General features: G+C 45.8%; 3 protein-coding genes across 5 annotated transcripts in view; 1 reads left to right on the forward strand and 2 right to left on the reverse strand.

Moving 5' to 3' along the window:
- Window positions 1-88: 88 nt before the first annotated feature.
- Window positions 89-5,765, reverse strand: TSR3 (TSR3 ribosome maturation factor; the record flags this gene model as incomplete). 3 transcript variants are annotated; one of them, XM_080980184.1, is made up of 6 exons in its annotated part: window positions 89-348; window positions 1,007-1,191; window positions 1,677-1,740; window positions 2,942-3,115; window positions 3,764-3,957; window positions 5,233-5,765. In XM_080980184.1, 5 exons carry the CDS (start codon window positions 5,763-5,765, stop codon window positions 1,023-1,025), a joined length of 1,134 nt encoding a protein of 377 aa, XP_080836310.1. In that variant the 3' UTR covers window positions 89-348; window positions 1,007-1,022. The 3 variants fall into 3 exon arrangements, with proteins under 3 accessions (XP_080836310.1, XP_080836309.1, XP_080836308.1); XM_080980183.1 differs by having other exon boundaries at window positions 89-674; XM_080980182.1 differs by lacking the exon at window positions 89-348 and having other exon boundaries at window positions 700-1,191.
- GNPTG (N-acetylglucosamine-1-phosphate transferase subunit gamma) lies at window positions 5,732-11,373 on the forward strand. The gene is made up of 11 exons (XM_080980185.1): window positions 5,732-5,864; window positions 6,097-6,148; window positions 6,252-6,319; window positions 6,492-6,546; window positions 6,631-6,714; window positions 7,259-7,352; window positions 8,034-8,148; window positions 8,613-8,695; window positions 9,781-9,912; window positions 10,293-10,374; window positions 10,761-11,373. Exons 1-11 carry the CDS (start codon window positions 5,756-5,758, stop codon window positions 10,883-10,885), a joined length of 999 nt encoding a protein of 332 aa, XP_080836311.1. The 5' UTR covers window positions 5,732-5,755; the 3' UTR covers window positions 10,886-11,373.
- Window positions 11,374-11,953: 580 nt separating this feature from the next.
- The window catches only part of IQGAP1 (IQ motif containing GTPase activating protein 1), a 45,310-nt gene continuing 38,577 nt past the window's right edge, over window positions 11,954-18,686 (reverse strand). Inside the window, exons 30-38 of the mRNA XM_080980153.1 lie at window positions 18,392-18,524; window positions 17,996-18,098; window positions 17,505-17,643; window positions 15,973-16,060; window positions 15,532-15,744; window positions 15,157-15,323; window positions 14,669-14,791; window positions 13,987-14,095; window positions 11,954-12,284 (exon numbers count right to left, since the gene is read on the reverse strand). Coding sequence (XP_080836279.1) covers window positions 12,171-12,284; window positions 13,987-14,095; window positions 14,669-14,791; window positions 15,157-15,323; window positions 15,532-15,744; window positions 15,973-16,060; window positions 17,505-17,643; window positions 17,996-18,098; window positions 18,392-18,524 — 1,189 coding nt within the window. The 3' untranslated portion in view covers window positions 11,954-12,170. The remainder of the gene's footprint in view (window positions 12,285-13,986; window positions 14,096-14,668; window positions 14,792-15,156; window positions 15,324-15,531; window positions 15,745-15,972; window positions 16,061-17,504; window positions 17,644-17,995; window positions 18,099-18,391; window positions 18,525-18,686) is intronic.

Consider the following 18,686-nt stretch of genomic DNA (forward strand, 5'->3'; position numbering starts at 1 on the left):
TGTGACCATACTGCTGTATTCAAGCATCCAACATACAATAGTGCATCATTTGGCTGCTTGGCTTAATAGGATGAAAGGACAAACTAACCAAACTACATTAGTGTTTATTCCACTCCCATGAATATACATGTTGGGGGCAGGGATATGCTTTTCAACATTGCCATATAAGGATTTCCTTCCTTCACATCAAAGCATCCTTTTAGCTGGACAATAAGAGACTGAAGGGTTGAAAATGCATGTGTCAGACCCAGTAGCTTCATTATCCTGGTGATATTCTCATTAGCTACTGTCCCACACCCCACTGGTGACCTAAGGAAACTTAGAGTGCAGTTTCATCTTTCCTCTTGCCTGAAAAGTGAGGAATTTTTTTTTTGTATCAAGGCACAAGTGACACAGGTTAAATACTGCAATGGGCTTGGGGTGCTTTTGTAACACTACAATTTCAGCCACCTTTGTTTTGCTACCATCTGATCCCCAAGAGGCAGCTCACTGGAGGAGGATGGAGGGGTGTGTGTGGAGTCTGGCCTTGCTCCAGCAAGGTAGTCCCTTGTGTTCTTCACCTTCAGCAGTATAAGAAGGGTCAGGGTGCTTGCCCATCTCAGCTGGAGCTTCTCATTCAGCATCTGCATTCCCAGCCACCAGGCCACAGCCTCTCTTGGGTATCAGGAGAGGTACTGAATTGAGAGGTGGAGGCGTTACTTTCAGGGAACCTCTCCCAGTTTATTTCCTTCCAACATCACAACATAGTCTACTAGTAGAAACTAGCTGAAATGGTGATTTAAAAGCATGCCACAGTTGCAGCATATGGCCACTACAACAGAAGAGAGACTGTGAGGCCCCATTTGCTAGCAGTAAGTGGGGACTGCTATCGACAGAAGAAGGTTCTCAACCAACTCTGTATATCTTCTTAACCCACTGGGCTCACCAGAGCAGAGCGCAGTCAAGCCCAATCCTAGACAGGCTTTATTTAAAAGCAAACCCCATCACTGAGTTCAATGGGACTTACTTCCTTGTATCAATGCTCAGGATTGGAACCTTGGTTTGTTTTTAGTTTTCTTCCACACAGCTGGCTTGCTGTGTGCAGCACATGTTGCATTCAGGTCCTCTGAGCTGCTACTCTTTCCAGCATCATCCTCATCATCATCCTCATCAGATGTTTCTTCATCGGAACTTTCATCACCAGCAGTTATTCTATGAACAGAGATCAGCGTAATACAAACCAAGAAGGAAAAGGGAAATGAGACACTACTGCTATGTCAACTCAGAAGTAAAAGGTAAAGGTACTCCTGCCCGTGTCCGACTCTAGGGTTGTGCGCTCATCTCACTTAAGAGGCCGGGAGCCAGCGCTGTCCGCAGACACTTCCGGGTCATGTGGCCAGCGTGATGAAGCTGCTCTGGCGAGCCAGCACCAGCGCAGCACACAGAAACACCATTTACCTTCCCGCTATAAAGCGGTACCTATTTATCTACTTGCACTTAGGGGTGCTTTCGAACTGCTAGGTGGGCAGGAGCTGGGACCGAAAGACGGGAGCTCACCCCGCCGCGGGGATTCGAACCGCCGACCATACGATTGGCAAGTCCTAGGCACTGAGGTTTTACCCACAGCGCCACCCGCGTCCCGCCAACTCAGAACTCGTTCCCTGGTGGGTTTAGGACTGCAAACCTGAAGCTCTTACCCTGAAGCTCTGGCAGGCCTGTTGGGATTAAAAAACTCTTTTCCAGAGTCAATATCAAAGGGGTCTGCGGAGAGAAAAAAGCAGGATGGTAAGCTATTGTTCCAAGTTTTTTCTTCTTCTCTAGAACCATATGTATGCAGTTACATCCCATCTTTCAGAATGCAAATCATTCCAAGATGACTTAAAAGTAAAATCAATATACAATAATTTACGAGTACAATGCCAATAATAATTGTCACAGGCAGTTGATGGCAGATAACTTGGGAGTGTGGGGTTGGTTTGTTAGTCCAGCTGGTGTAGTCATTGAGGGCAGGGGAGATGGGCAGAGACTTTAGTCTATATTGACAATGAAGACCAGTATCACTGGCTGACAATGAGCTACTAGGCCTAACTCAAGGTGTTAGTGTTGCCATAACAAAGCTCTAAATGTTGAGTTGAGGTGATTTAATACTTGTATTTCACTTTTCCAACAAATATTGAACCATTGTTGTCTGATTACGTTGAGGGGGTTTGTGGGATTTTGGAGCAGTATTTTGTATATTGTAGATACCAGCCCTTTGTTGTTAGGAGGAGGTTTTGAAGGTTGTCAAGGGCCTAGTTGCTGCTCATTTTACTACCAGATTGTTTAAAAGGGCACGTACTTGGTGGTGTGTTAGCCCAGGGCATTTCGGTGTCCCCTAGTTTGTCTTGTATTTCTTGCATTGATATGGGTTATTTTTGTAGAAGTCTGCTAAGCGGTATAAGCCTTTGGCTTGCCAGGTTTTTATCTAGAGGTTTTGTGGTGCGTGGTGGAATAGTGGGGTGGTGTGCCAGGGGGATTAGTGGGGATGGGGTTGAGGACAGTTTACGTGCTTCTTCCTTCCATGCTTTAAGCATGGTCTGTGTGAACCTGTTTAGTGTTGTGGGGATTTTCCTTATTTTTTTGAGGAGGAATGGGTATGCTGTGGTGGAGGTATTTTCAAATATGTCTCTCTCCAGGTGTACTCATTGTTTTGTCTTGTCTTCTAGAATGTATGGGAGTATGTGGGACACTTGGTTGATGATGTAGTATAGTTCTATGCTGGGGATTCCCCACGCTCCTAGGGGGCACCCAAGTTATGTGGCTGACTGATCCCATATGTTCATCCCAGAAGAATGGAGCAGCTTTCTGACTAAGCACCACTTGATTTCCTGACCATGGAGGTGCGGGGGAGACAAGGGCAGTGTCAAGGCATTGTTTAAGAAGACTCAAAGGTTCTCAGAAGTAAAAGTCAGTAGGTTCTTACCTATTTCTTCTTTTTCTTTTTCTTGGGCATGAGCCAGAAACTCTTGTTCAACTTTCAGTACTTCCTCTTCACAATTACAGGCAGCATATTTCTCCAGGAGGTCTTTATTCAAATCAAGGAACACTTTTCCCCATTTAAATTTTTGTAAGAGGATTGTGGCAAGATCAGAGAATCCTAAAATAAAGACAAGAAAGTCTGCATTTTTAAAAAAATTACAAGGTACTTTGCAGGCGAAGAAGCTGTCCAGCCCCATACCTCCTAGTTGCTCGTGACATTCTGAAATAAATAAGTTTTTATCTATCTATCTATCTATCTATCTATCTATCTATCTATCTACTTCATTGGCATAAAAAGTGCATCGTATACATGGATCAAAATACAACACAGTTAATGAAACATATTAAGCGGTACTTTAGGATAAAACTGTCCAGACATTGTGAGGTACGTTACGACCTATGGTGACAATTTTATAGCATCACTCAGAAATCTTGCCACATTCTCCAATTAATCAGTTGGGACAGAGGCAGGTAGCTCAAAATAAAGACAGATGTCCCTCTTAAAAAGTAATTGAGCAATGTGTACATTCGCATACACCTTGCTGTAAGCCTATAGCAGTGCTCAAAAGAAGGGAGGGAATGTGGAGAGAACAGACCCCAGATTCCTCAGCAGATGCCACAGACCCCCAGAACATTTTCAAACTTGCCCTAGTCATCAAGGAAATAAGTTTGACACTAAGGCATGGCTGCACACAGACAGGGATGTATTCATACAGTCCACTATACAACAAAGAATTAGATCTACAAGCTTTTCTTCCAGCCTCACCCACAATGTAGAAAGTAGCTGCAAATGCTTCCACACAGGAGAGTTTGCATGGCCGGCCGTAGTTCACTGGATTTGCAGCCACCAGAAAGGGCAGCAGGCGGAGATGGCTTCCCTTCATCTTGGCAAACGGCGTCTCATCCAGCTTTGCCCAAGAGCAGTCAATCACTGCAATTCCATTCTGAGCCACAATCTGTCTAAAAACACAGCAACAGCAATTTGAAACCAGGATGTTGCTGGTTTCTCACCCCACTGGAGCTGCTTTGGGATCCAGTTAGGATAGCAGATGTGAGTTGCTCAAGACCGCCAAGCCAGATTTCTCATGCGAAGACACTGGATGTGGCCAAGCTGAACAGAACAAATCTGAATAATCGACCCTAAGCTGTGAAGTTTCATCAGCTCACTAGCTAGTGGAAGCATCCACTTGAACAAAGCCCAAAAAGAACACTGGCTGGGAACGCACCTCAACCCTGAAGTATCAGTCTTACAGGCTCCACATACTGGCCCTACACATGAGCACTAAGAAGAAAGCTCTGTAGCTGGACCAGCCTGTTCTTACAGATGCCTGAGGGAAGCCTGCAAGCAGGGCATGAACACAACAGCACTCATTCAGAGGCAGCAATGGAGACAGAACAAAACAATTATGGCTAGAAGCCACTGATAGGCTTGTCATGAATCTGTCTAATCCTCAGTGAAAATCATTCAAGTTGATGGCTATCACTGCCTCTCAGTGAGCAAATTCCAGAGTTTATTACCAGCTGTGTGAAGAGCTGCTTTCTTTTGTCTGCCAACATTCCCGTTGAGTGGCCCTGAGGTAAAGCATGATTAAAGGTCCTGCTTTTTCCCCTCCACCGGGCAGAAACCCTCCTCCTGTCTTTGCTGGCTTCCCCTTTCCTCTAGATGCCTGTAAATACAATCAGGCAAGTATCTAAAAAGGAAGTATGGGCTTGACCTTTATTGATATTAATACATGTTCCATATTTTCTTTTAACACTATCAATATGCGTAAGAGATTCAGGAACTAAGTATTTACCATCTCAAAGGAATGGCCAGGCTACCCAGAAAAGGCAATCATATAAAGCATTATCAGGTATCCTCGCTGACAGGAGAGAAGCAACACACACAAATTTCTGCTGGGGATCACCTCTTTCTGTGATGTATGTATGATGTTTTGGGGGGTGGTCTTGAGCTACAGGGTAGGCTATTTCAAAGTCTGTAAGGGCTTGCACACCAGTGTTTTGGGTTGCTCCTCCCTCCTGCATGTGGTGAGTGAGCACCCTGTTGCAACAGTTTAATAAAGATCAGGCTTACTAGCTGCTTTGCTTCTCAATATTCTCTGCTTGGCTTCTGTTATTTTCTCCTACCGATAGAGAACCTACATAAGGACTCTATACGGGCTCTGGATACCCCATAAGGGAAAAGGGAGCAGTTTTTTCTTCTAACACCTTCCTAGCTCCGCCGGCCCCGCTCACCTGTCTGCGGGGGAGACGAAGCGGGTGGCGGCGGGGCTGAGGATGACGCCTCCGAAGCGCTGTCCGAGGCGCAGCGTCCGCACCAGCCCCTTCCTCGCCAGCCGCCGCCCTGTGCAGCGCCGCGGGTCGCAGTGGCCCAAGTCCCACATGGCCAGCGGGGGAGAAGGCGAGGCCCGGACCTCGCCGCATCCCCGGACGCTGCCGCTACCCGGCTCCGGCTCGGACGACGACGGCTCGGGCGACCCCGCCGCCGCGCCCTTGACGGGGGAGGAGGAAGAGTGGCCGCGGAGCGGGTCCCCGCCCAAGATGGGGCCGGAGTCGCCGCCGGGGCCTTCCTCATCCTCCGCCTCCGCGAAGGCCTCGAGAGGGGGTCCCGGCCGGGGCTGCCGCTGTCGCCGTTGCTGCTGCCGCTTCCGCCCCATCTCCTCGTGCACCAAAGGGAGAAGAGGCGGGTAGAGCGGCTCCCTGACGCCCCGGAAGAGCAACCCCTGCAGGCGCTTCCGGGTCTCGCCGGAGACCGAAGATGGCGGCATCTGCCGGCGGTGCAAGGAGGAAGCTGGAGGAAGGGACGAGGGTCGGGATGGGCGCGACGGCGTTGCTGCTGCTGCTGCTGCTGCTCCCTCTGATGGGAGGTAGGGAGGCGCCCCCCCAGCCCCCCAACCCCTCTCACCGCCCCTACGCACGCTCCCCTCCATAGCTGTCAACTTTCAGATTTGAAAATAAGGGATCAGCAGCCTCACCTGTCCCGGGGACAGTCTACGGGATATTTAACGATCCGGGATAGCAGCGGGAAACGGCGCTGGAATAAGGGAATTTCCCGCAAAAAAGGGAAGGTTGACAGCTATGCTCCCCTCTCTCTTCCAGAACTGGTCGCTGGCGGGAAGATGAAAGTCGTGGAGGAGCCCAACAGCTTCGGGTGAGCGCTTGAGACCTTTCCAGCCCTGTCCCCCAAGTGGGCGCCCCCCATCATGAGCGCCCCTGAGGACTTCTCTTCCTCTCCTTGCTTCCTTCCCCACCAGGCTCAACAACCCCTTCCTGCCTCCGTCAAACCGCCTCCAGCCCAAAGCGTCCCCTTCGCCTGTGGCAGGTGAGTGGCTGGGCTGGGGCAGGGCAGGTGCCGAGGCAGGCAAGAGCCGCAGGGCTCCACGGCCAGAGCTCCAGAGGGAGAGAGGAGAGCCCTTTGAAGAGGATCCTCCGCCTTCCTCTCCCTGTTGCCTATGGGCTGCCTTTATGAGCGAGCCTCCTTGTTTCTTTCCTAGGACCGGCACATCTTTTTAGGCTGGCAGGCAAGTGCTTCAGTTATGTCGAATCCATGTGAGTATCTCGTTGGCGTGTCAAATAGTGAAACTCTGTACATTGTAATAAAAGACAAGCATTCAAAATGCTTTCAATATTTAGGTACAAGTATGAGTTCTGCCCATTCCATAATGTCACCCAGCATGAGCAGACTTTCCGGTGGAATGCCTACAGTGGAATTCTCGGGTAAGCAGATTCTGACATTTGTTCCAATATTTGTTTGTTTAAAAGCTAGTATTCTAGGATCAAAAAACTGCCTGGTTTAACAGGAGAGTTAAAAGCAGCACCTTCAAATTCACTCACATTTGTGGCCCGTGCTAGTATACAGTTGAAAACTAGATTTCTACAGTTTTGCCCACCCCAAGGATTCAAACCTTCAGAACTGCAGTATAAGTTATTACAGGGCTTAAGTCCTAGCACACAGTGCCCTTACTGTGCCTGTATTAGTCTTTCATGAAATAAATTAAGTGACTGGGTATTACTTATCCTGCAGTTGCCTAGCTGCTTAACTGCCCTATTAGATTGACACTTTTGTTTCTGGGTAACAGATGCTTCATAGCCTGAGACAAAACAGAACCCTGCAGGCTGCATGTCAGAGTAGACTGTCAGCACCACTTTATAGAAAAGGCCATTAACTACTGATACCGTGATTGATGGCATCAAATTCCACTTTTCCCTTTGAGGTTTTCTTAAAAAACAGATTTTTTTAACCTGTTTACCTTCTTTCTAGAATCTGGCATGAATGGGAAATTGAAAACAATACATTTGTTGGTATGTGGATGAGAGATGGAGATTCGTGTGAAACCAGGAACCGACAAACAAAGGTAAGCAGTAAGATGTACTAAAGAACAAAAATACCTTTTGGCCATCTACAAGCTTTGAAAGTGTTCCTTGCTTTCATCACAACACTTGTAAAAAGGGGAGGGGGGCAGACAGGCTTTGCACAGGAGAAGAATTTGGTTCTTCATTGGGCTATTTCACAGCCAAGGAATGGTATCTGAGACATTTTTCTTTACAAAGCACTCAGGTTATACTGTAAGTTTCTCCTAACAGTCTGATTGTATGCTTGCCTACAGCAAGATAAGCTACGTGATGTTCCTTGTGTTTGGGAAGAAACAGGACTACAGTGGTACCTCTGGATGCAAACGGGATGCGTTCCAGAGCCCCGTTCGCATCCTGAGTAGAATGCAGCCCGCGTGTGTGCGGGTCACGATTCACCACTTCTGCGCATGCTCGTGACATGTTGAGCGTCTGCGCATGCGCGAGCGGCGAAACCCAGAAGTAACGTGTTCCGTTATTTCCGGGTCGCCGCAGAGTGTAACCTGAAAATGCTCAACCTGAAGTGACTTCAACCCAAGGTATGACTACTTGGTGCTGTTAAATCTCATGACAGTGCTTGATGCTCACTGACTACTCCAGCAAATGATCCAGGGTGAAATGGGATTTGACTTAATATGAAGCCAGCAATGGCTTTTTTCACTTGTTCTCACTTCTCTGCTTTTCAGGTTCTTCTTGTCTGTGGAAAGAACAACAAACTGGCTCACGTGTCTGAACCGAGCACTTGTGTTTATTCTCTTACATTTGAAACTCCACTAGTTTGCCACCCACATTCTCTCTTAGGTAGGTTAAATACCTCCATTTCTGGGTGAGTGCCAGGAGGCACTGCAGTGATGCTAGCTTCTACTGCAAAAGGCCCTTTCACCAGAGTTCCCATCACCAAGGTTCCACTTTTGTGATGCAGAGAAAAGCAAAGAGTGATGGAGCCTCATGATGCCTCCTTTGATTTCTGAGATGTGCCTTCTCTGGCCAGATTTTCAGTATTGCTGCTGCAGTGCATGGCTGGCTGCAGAGATGATGAGGGTCATTTTCATTTTCGTCATCTATATATTTGGGAAGTTGTTTGCCTGCTCATTATGTATTTGGGCACCTCTTAAGATACTGTAATGAAATTTTGTATGATGATTCCTTAAAGAAAGGGGAGGTTTCTGTCTATGTTTAGATAATGTTGTATGCAATTTTGAATCAAGATGGTGGACTGAAACCTTCCAAAGGGTGGTGCACTGATTTTTCTTTTCTCCTTACAGTCTATCCAGCTTTGCCTGAAACCCTCCGGAGGAAGTGGGATGAAGTGGAACAGTTGCTTTATGCCGAGCTAATCACAAAACAGGTTTGCTTCTTTTGTTACATCTCTTTCCTACCTTGCTTCTGTGGAACCCCAAGAGGCACACGCAGCTTTCACAGGGAGCCTCCCTTCCAGGCACACTCCAGGCCCAGCTCAGCTCAGCTTAGGCCTTCATTCAGTGCTGCTACGTTCAAAATCTTGCCCTGGCTGTTCCCTAATTAGGGTGTGAAGGCTGCTCAGAGGAAAAGCTTTAAGGTACCGCTTCCGTATTTAACCTTGCAGTTTGTATATAGCACAGAGGGTGGGGTGGAATAAAGCAATGACATAGCTTCCCCTCAAAATTGACTGAGATTGATTTATAGATTCTCTGTTTAAAAACAACTTGGTTTTAAATAATAATTTAAATTAATATACAGCTGAACCTGTAGCCTGTATTTCTAATCTCTTAAAAGTGAATATTGGTAATCTATCAAGTGTCTTGGAGGATGATTCTAATAATGGACTGGAAAAAGTCCTGGACTGGCAGATAGACATTTAATATACCTGGAACTATTGAAGCTTTTTGAGGGAAAATGCTTTTTCAGTGTGATTTGTTTTGTCTTATCTTGGGAAACAGATTTGATTTTTTATAAACCTTTTCATATAGTATTTCAAGGCTTTTTCATAACAGAAATGAACAGTAACTACAGAAGCAATTTAAAAATATTAGCATGCCAGTAAAAATCTACAAAAGCAGGGGAGAGAGAATACAAGAAAATCATAGTTTCAACCTCTGGACGGCAGTATAAAAGCAAAAAAGAAAAGTAACCTAAAAGTCTGATGGGTAGCATGGTCCAGATGTTTTGCTATATTCAAGTTTTGCAAAGTTGCTATTTAATTGTAAACCAAAATTAATTGTAGTTATTAGAGTAACTACTTCAGTGTGCATGTGTTCAGGAAATACGTGGATTTCAAATGGGATACAGTACTTGATTTTCATAAATGTATTTTACCCAAGTCATTAAAATCCAGCTGGCCAGTGCTGAAATGCTGGCACCCAGTTCTGAGTCCAGGCTCCTGGAAAACAGGTGAAAAGCAAATAGCAATTGGGAGGGTAAAAATAAGGCTTTATTTGATATTTTGTTTTCTAGGGATACAAGAAACGGTTGAAAGAGATATTTGAAGAAGCAGGCTTTTTTAAATTAACTGGAGAGAAAGTGAGTGAAGGAAAGAAAACAAAGCCTCAACACCTGGAATTTGATTCACTGGAAAAGTGCAATAAGGTACAGAAATTGGTGCCTGAGATGCTAGGCTGGTACATTGTGGCCATTGTTTATCATTCTGCATTCTTCTTCTTGTGCTGTTTCAGTGACTTCGTCTATTAAAAAAATAGGCATAGAGGCTGAGTGGGAGGTATGTCAGAAGTTGCTGGAATGAATAGCATCAGTGAACGTTGCCCAGTGCTTAAAAGTTCTATGGGTGCAAGTAAAGAGTGGCAAGGGCCTGACTGGCTTTCAAGCCTGCTATTAGAGTGGCTCTCCCAGACATAATCATTATCTTGATGACGTAAAGGATTCTCTATTTGGACATTTTGTATTTTCTGAACTTTTATGTTAAGTTGTTACCTGTATTTGTGGATAACCTTTGCCCTCTTATTTTCTAGGAGTACAAAGAACTTTCTAAAGATCTGAAGAAGCTTACAGATTTACTTACTCAACATGGAATTTCGTATGAAACAAGCCTGAGTAAGTTGAGCAAAATTATTTCCTCCTCCACACAACACTGACATTGGCGATCTTAGTAACTCTTATTTGGGAATAAGTCTTGCTGAACTTGGCAGGCCCAAACATTGGCAGTGGAGGGAAGGGGAGAATAAAATAGAGGCAGTCTTTAACTTTAACTTGTTTTTACTCCTTCAACAATGTAACATGTATAGTTTATAACTTAGGCTTCAAGGTGGGTGAAGTGTTGAAAGGGCTTGAGGTGGGGAAAAGCCAGGTTCAGGGTAGGGGAAATGACAGAGCATCCTTCTGGATTCATCCCAGTCCTTGGTTGGGTGGGAAAGCTGTAGCTGGCTTATGAGATCAATGGTCTGAGCTTGGTATAAAGTAATTATCTTCTTGTATTCTAGATGGAAACAGAGATGATAACCATGCCACTCAGGCAGTTGTGACAGAAAAGCCAGCTCTTACTGTTGTTTCAAAGGCTGATTGGCACCTGCGTGGAGACACGGGAACATGGAATGACTCCCTCTAAGGAAAAATCCCCCTGGACAACTCGCTCAGCATTTGGGGTTTTCACAGCAATTAGAATTTAATCCACATTGTGTGGTTGTACTTGGGTTATGGAACCTGTGACCCCTCAGATGAGGCTGGAGTATAGCTTTCATCTTTCAGCATAGGCCACGCTAACTGGACCTGAAGGGAACTGGGATTGAACAAGAAGCATATGGAAAGTCACAAGTTTCCTATTCCTCTTCTGTACCCCACAGGGAAGAGCAGAAACTGTTTAATATAGGACAGTCTTTTCAGCAGACCAGTATCTGGTAGGAGCCTCTGCTGCCAACTCAGGACTCTCTTTTGGAGTGAAGTGAGGGCTGCCCATTGAAGCTGTGGCAGCCTTTTTGAGTTTTGTGTCTTATTGCTTCGTAATAGAGAATGCTGCAACTGAGGGCAGCAGTCTTACGTACTGTGTGGTGTCTTGGGCCAAAAGAGGATCCATCCAATAAATTCCAGTCCTTAGAATTTTATTTAACAAAAGTGCATAGAGACCACAGTATGGGTATAGGCGGAGGGACCCAATACAGGATTTATCCCAAAGGAACATTACAAATGACCAGTCAGTGTTGCAGGCATGCACTATGAAGAAAACTTCAAGCAGAACTAGCCCCCTATGCTTAATTTTACTCCTATTAATTCAGCAGGCCCCTCCACTGCTTTATGATATATTTCTGATTGTTTCTACTAGGCTGTTAAGGCAAGAAACTTAACGTACTTGATTTCTGCCGCCACTTTCATTCATTTCAGCGGGACACTGGGCACAGAGACTGCTGCTCCATAAGCCAGATCTGTTTATCCACCTTGATGAGGCTCAAAATTGCCCATCTTGCCTTCCTACCAAGAACCACCTACTTGATCACATGAGATGGCCCACGACCAGAGCAGAAGTGCCTCCAGCTGCTGTCTTGGTGGTTTGGTCACCTTAATAGCCACCATAATGCTATAGGAATATCAAACTACACTACAATAGATTGGGGGGTAGAAGAGGAGGGAAAGTCCAAGACTTGGACTAAACACCCCCAAAGACAACAAACAAACCAACCACTCAGGCTAATAATGGTTTAATTCTGGGTGTTGAGTACATGGGAAACAATATGCAGGAGGCGGTGCAGCCATACGTCAGGATGGGTGCAAAGATCTGGAGCCAGCCGAGGTTGGCAATGTGGGAAGAGAGCTGCTCGTTTTGGGAGCCACTGGTGGGTGAAGCAGCTCACAGAAAGAAACTCAAAGCTCCTTTTCCACAGACTTCCAAGTAACAAGAGTTACTTCCCATAGAACTTCTTGTTTAGGAGAAAAATGAGGAGATTGACATTCACTTTTGCTCGGTCAAACAACTTCATGACAGCCACACCTTCATACTGGAGCTGCAACAGATCCTGTGGGAGCCAGAGGAGGGGCAGGGAGAGAAAGAGAGAGAATAAATTCTCAGCTGTGGCTCCTAGGACACACCTGGTCAGCGTACAGAGGCTTGGCCTATAGCATTCATACATCTTGTCCAGTTTGGACCTCAGAGATGGGCAAATCATACCTAGCAGTCATTTCTCAAACAGCACATGCCATCATTTTTTTGTGATGCTCAGCGGAAGGGGATGCTATCAAGCTGCTATAGTGAAGGGTTCTCTGTTTTGCACAGGGTGGGAAGGAACCCTATTTTCCATGCATTGATACTTCTCCAAAACTGATTTCCTCACTGGTAAAAGCGTGAATGCCATACCTGTTGGACATTCTAATTTTGTTTTCGGTAATTTTAAGTGCACATTTTTCTTTAATGCTGCCAAATAAGGGGGAAAAAAGTGATTTCCCCATGTAATAATGTGCACATGCCATTTTGCTGAAATAAATTATTCTGGAAATGCCTCTGCACTGACTCTTCAACTCATTTCCAAGAAATGAGGATGGAGCACACATGAGGGACTGTGAATGTTGCATTTGGCTGCAGATTGAAAGGGAACAGCAAGCCATGTTATGCCCCAGCAATTATACCCCAATTGCTTGATGCTTGCATACTTTCTGATAGCAGGCTAAACGGAGAATAAGTTGGCAGTGAATAGATTAAGCTTTAGGAGTTATTTTTCCTAGGCAAGTTATATGCATTTGCACCATCCACTTTGCCCCCCCCCCCCATATACTCCCCTGAGATTATTTCAGCACATTAAAAAAGTTCTAAGAATGAAATTGGGCAAAAAAGATGAATATAATAACTAAACTCTTACTCCAATCTAGGATCAACAATTGATAATAGGACTATTGCTTAGAATCACTGCTGGAGATCTCCTTGCTCACTAATTAGGCCATGAGGGAAAAGAGGAGGAATGAACTATTTTAAAAAATAAATATATAAACGCTACAGCTCTGGCATTGGGCATGGCAGGCCTGGAGGGTGGGAAGGAGGCCTCTGTGCCATCCAGGAACAAGTCTGGAAGACACAGTCTCCTGATCAAGGAGAAGCCTATTCCCAAACCATTTTGCGATGTCCACCTGCACTGGGGGGGGTGTGGGGTGTGTGTGAAAAGGCATTTTTTCAGAAAACTGAAGCAGCCACAAAGCTGCTGCATCATCTAGTGCAAACACAATAAATCTCCCCACCACTACCATCCCGGGGGGGGGGGGGGGAGTGGAGAGTCATTTTTAAAATCCATCTATTTATGTAAAACTGCTAGCACATTTAAATACATCTGTCTTTTCATTAAGGTCTGCAGCTGGATATTATTATTATTGTTATTATTATTATACAATCCAACTCAAGCATCACCTAGGGCCCAGTGGACCCCTCCCCTCGGAGTCTAAACACACAAGCACAGCCATTTCCTGCCTGACTCATTCTGGAGAAGATGGGCCAACATTTTGTTCAATTAGTTCCCCAGATTTTCACTTTCTGCTTCCTTTGAAGAAATGTGCTCCTCAATCTAATTTAGATAAACCTGGAATGCAGTCCAGGAGAATAGGTCATAATGATTTTTTGTTCAATATCTAATATCGTCCTCTCCTTCCCCATCACAGTTTGGAGACCCTGAACGAAATCCCCTGATGCAAACTCAGTATAAGGGTGGATTGTACAAACAACATCAAGATCCATACCTGATAATGTAGAATGAACGTCTCCATCTGTACACCCATGAACTTTGCTTTTACCTCAAAGTCTCCGACTTCTTCCGTTGGGCTAATTTCAAATATCACATTTTTGAATCTATACAGTTTGGGGACCAAAAAAAAATGCTTATTGTTTTAATGTGCCATTGGGAGCTGAAGTGAAGAATAAAGGATTACTGGATAGGAATTAAGTACTTGCACTAGAGAGATTCAGTGGGGATTTCAGATTGGAAGAACTGAAAGCAATTGTATTTCTAGGTAAAATGAGTCCCTTACTTGACCTGCCAGTCACAAGGTACAGTTTCCTTCCTCTCCCTTACCCCATCATTCCATTCTGGCATTGCCATGTCTGGGTAAGCTTAGAGATTACTTTCAGTTTTATAAGACACTTGCAAGCAAGCACTGTTTTTGATGTCTAGTCCACAGAAGCACCATGAAGTGCTTCAGAGGTCTTCTACAGCTCCCACTTTGCCTCTGACAAGCCAAACGTCCTTCTTAGGAGCCCTACTTGGCCCCAGAATTAGTCTAAATCTGATGCACTCTCCTAGCAAATATTTACACACAAACACCCTAATCCATGAAAATGTTCATTCCCAATTTTATCCCAGAATGCTGCTGACTGGGTGAGACTTGCCTCTGTGCACGCTGCTGTGATAAATAACATACTCACTGGCTGGCTTGCAGATCTTCAATTTCCAACAGGACTCCCTTTTCATGGAGCCGGGCTGCCGTGTATTTCAGGGAGATCTTTTTGCTCTTCTTTCCCTTCATCTCCCGTGGTTTTTTGGAAACCCTGAGGAAAAGAGGGACGGGCACCTCACTGAGAGGCATTCTCCCATTTGTAGGATTTGAGGTCTGACTTGACAAGCATTGAGGCTGACAAAGACTTGACCCAAGGCACTGGGTTTTTGCCTTTCCCTCCCCAAGGGCCACCAATACACCTGGGGGTGGAAATAACTCCCCCTGACTCCTGCTCTTCCTGCAGGCAGCTCTTTGAGAGCTAACCCTCCTTGCTCTTACACTCTTTATCAAGTCACCATTTTTCTTCTCATCACCTGGCAATCCCCCCTCTCCATTTTTTTGTTTTCATGTCAGGAGGTTTCCCAAGGACCCAGGGTACACCCATACAACCCCACACCTCTGGGGGCTGCCACTCACTTGCCCTTGCTGGCTAAGTTATCCAGGCACGTTTTGATATAGCTCTTGTAGTAATCCACCTGCTCCTCGTAAAAAGTCGCCTTGGAGGTGAGGGCGTTGTGGGTCTGCTGCAACTTCACCAGCTCTGCTTTTCTCCTTTGGCGATAGCGCCGCTGATTTCGAATGTCCTAGAGTTTGGGGGGGGGGGGAGCAGAAGGGGAAGGGGAAACAGGCTTACCTTCTAACTCATCCCCACCCAAGACATTCCAAGTGTGTGTGCACATGTGCATTGAGTAGCCACCCTCATCCCCAGTCGCCTTTATCCGTCACACAGCATATGCACCTGCCAGCACAAGCCCGCTGGCTGTTAGCTCAGTTTCCCTGGATGCCGCCTACCTTGGCCACATCGTTGATCAGATCCTGGTATCTGTTCTTGGGGTTCACTGTCCCCAGTTCAGTCAGCTTCTTCAGGGCCAATTTTATCTTTTCCTTCTTTTCTTGAAGGCTCAGGTTGCTGTCCTCCTTGACCGCTTTGGATTTCTTCATCTTGTCAGGAGTTTTGGCATCCCGAATGGCTCGCCTCTGCATGGCTCTCTGGTGTTCGGCTTCCTGGGTGGGGATTGGGGTGTCAGAAAGGCTGTTGCAACTGGTCTGTTCCGGTACACACATTCCTGCCCCGCCACACCAACATACACAACCGGAGGCCAGAGCCCTTCTCTTCTTTGAACAGTCAGTCACAGACTGCCGTTTCCCCCAGGCCTGCAACACACTCTTGCCCCTTGGAGACAGGAAGACTTTGGCGTCTGCTCCAACATGACTACACCTCCTCCCCATTACCTGTTCAGCACTGGCTGGAGTTTCCAGGATCTCAGTCAGTGTCTCTCCTGGCTGGAAGCGGATCACATCCACAATTAAGCGCTTTGTGCTGAAAAGCAAAAGGAAAGGAAGAATCAACGTGCCATCGCTGAGCAAGTGCCTGTTGTCTCTTCCGCCAAATATGCACCATCAGGGAGATACTCAAAAGAGGAAGGAAATCACAGAAACACCCACCCTTGACAACTCACATCTCAGCGGCACAGAAAGATGCAGATGTTCTTACACGTAGCCTTGCCACTGTGATTTTATGAACTGTGAGCCTGAAGGCTGGGTTACTGTAATGCACTCTACGCAAGGCTTGTGCAGGGGCTGTAGCTACTGCAAAAGGAGGCCCACACCACTCACTGGGGTGCCACATGGAATGCTTATTTCATGTCTCCTGAAGCAGTTGCACTGGCTGCCAATTAGCCCCTGAGCTGGGTTTAAGGTTCTGGTTATGATGTCCAAAACCTCTGAAACAGCTTGGGACCAGGTGACTTGAAGGAGTGCCTTCTCCAGTACAGTCCCACTGGTTCCTTATGACTGGCTAAGGGAAGCAAGTTGCCTAATCTAGGGTTCCTCAGCATTAAGGAGAATTACAAGTGGGTTAGCCCTGCCAGCTAGCTGCAAGTCCTGCCTGCTGTCTTCACTACGGGCCTCAGAAGTCTGTTCAGAAGATTCTAACCTCTCCAGCCGTCTGCCTGGATAAAGAGTCCCTTGAGAAAGGGATCTTTCCAAGGAGAACTGGGCAAAGAAAACAAGAAGTCTGAACTGACACACCAGGAATGAGGAACGTACCCCAGCAGTCCTGATATTTAGTAAGTATGTGTAGGAATTATTCTAGATTGCATCAAAAGTTTGCATTCCTTATTCAGAAAGCTGTCAATCAATTTCCTCCTGGGAGTTCACAGACTGAGCACGATGGCAACACTATCTCTCACTACACCCCTAGTTTCTGAACACAGGTTTTGTGGACACAGGAATTTCAAGTAATCCTTAATAAAAGCCCAGTGTGCTGCTGAATATCACAGCAGTTGCTATGTATCAACATGTAGCATACATGTACAAAGAGATGCAGACTTCTGTACACCTCAAATGGCTGCTAATTACCTGTGGTGGATGATCAGAACCTTGGGACAACAACTTTGCCATCCTTTTGAGGACCCTCTCTCCCTCTTCCTCCTCTTAGATACATGATAATCAAATAGTGGAACCCAACATGCTGAGAGCAAGACACATTTTTAGTCATTTCACTTCCCTGAATACTTCTGTTATTTCTGGATGTTGCCATCTTTTGTGTTTTACCTAGAGAACTGTGTAGGGGATTCAGAGTGGAAAGATGCAGGTTCAGAATCTCCACTAAGCCATGAAGCTCACTGACAAGCCTTTGGCTCCCTGCAGCCAGTCAGACTTTTCTTAAAGCCTCGGCAAATGCTTTGGTGAAATGGGACAGCCCCAGGTGCCTTGGATGTGAAAGTGAGAAAGGTTCAGGGGCTGTCATGGCCCCTACTTACTTCAGCAGAATTGTCTTGGCATCCATCTCTGCGTTCTCGTCCCCAGGAACATCAAATTTGTTAGTCAGTGTGAGTGAAACTTCTGTCTTGGCCAGCATCTCTTTACTGGCTGGATCATTCACGCTGCCAGATCCCTCTCCTTGGAGAAAAGCAAAGCATAGGAAAAGAGTGTGGTTGTTTGCTTCACTCATTTAGTCTCTTCCCCTGTGAAAACTCATTTTTTAAGTTAAGTAAGTGATTTTAAATGTGTGTGTTCCTGGGTGCCAGCCGTGTCTCTTACCTGGAGGACACTATTTAATCACCTTAGGAATAGCAATGTTGACATGTGCCTGCATTGCTTTGGCTACAGAGGCCTCAATATGCAGGCAGGAGTAAGGCTGGTGGAGAGGCATCTTAGCCCTGCTTCTGGATTGTTTGTGGCTAGTGTTTTAGCACTCAATAGATACACTTGAACCATGTTTCTCATTACTAAATCAGAAAAAAAAGCTCACCTATCAGAGATTCAATGGTGGACACCTCCCCCAGGTCATCCAGAAGCTCATGAATAGGGTCATTGTGCTCAGGAGCGATGGCATCTTGATGGTCCAAAAGCAGCTAGTTTGTGAGTAACAAAGATTAGGCAATGAGCTGATAATAATAATGATGATGATGATATTATAACAATTTATTATTTATATGCCGCCCATCTGACTGGGTTGCCCCAGACATTCTGGGCAGTTCCCAACAAAAAATAGTAAAAACATAATACAGGTTGAATAATAATAATTTATGCTTGTGAAGTTTGTGATGTTTTTGTCTAGTTTCTGGTATTCTTTAGGAAAACTTTTTTATTTATACCAAGAGAGTAAGTCTACACCACAACAGTCCAATACACAAAGGAGACTTACAGTGTGTGTGTTTATTATTTCTCCAATGGAAATATAGATCACTGGCTTCGTGAGGGTCACCAAGTCTGAATATTCATCAACATTGAACTTCTCTTGCAGCTCTGGGACTTCACAAGCAGCCTGGAAAAACCGCCTTCAGAAAGGCAAAAGAGAGTTAACCTAATCTGGAAAGTCCCACCCCTGCCACCCCCAACCCAGCTGGTGATGCTTTTCTGCCCCATTTTGGCCAAATAGGTCTTCACAAGCACCATATTTGTCCTCCACCAGGAGATTCTCAGCTGGGGCGATTATAACA

Source organism: Podarcis pityusensis (genome assembly GCF_964106645.2).
Source record: "Podarcis pityusensis genome assembly, chromosome: 14".
Lineage (NCBI taxonomy): Eukaryota > Metazoa > Chordata > Lepidosauria > Squamata > Lacertidae > Podarcis > Podarcis pityusensis.

Excerpts from the sequence above, each read along its gene's own strand:
- GNPTG (XM_080980185.1), top strand. The coding sequence starts at position 5,756 with ATGGCGGCATCTGCCGGCGGTGCAAGGAGGAAGCTGGAGGAAGGGACG. Across the intron at positions 6,547-6,630 it reads TTCAGTTATGTCGAATCCAT|GTACAAGTATGAGTTCTGCC; the intron begins GTGAGTATCTCG and ends TTCAATATTTAG. Across the intron at positions 8,696-9,780 it reads CCGAGCTAATCACAAAACAG|GGATACAAGAAACGGTTGAA; the intron begins GTTTGCTTCTTT and ends TTTGTTTTCTAG.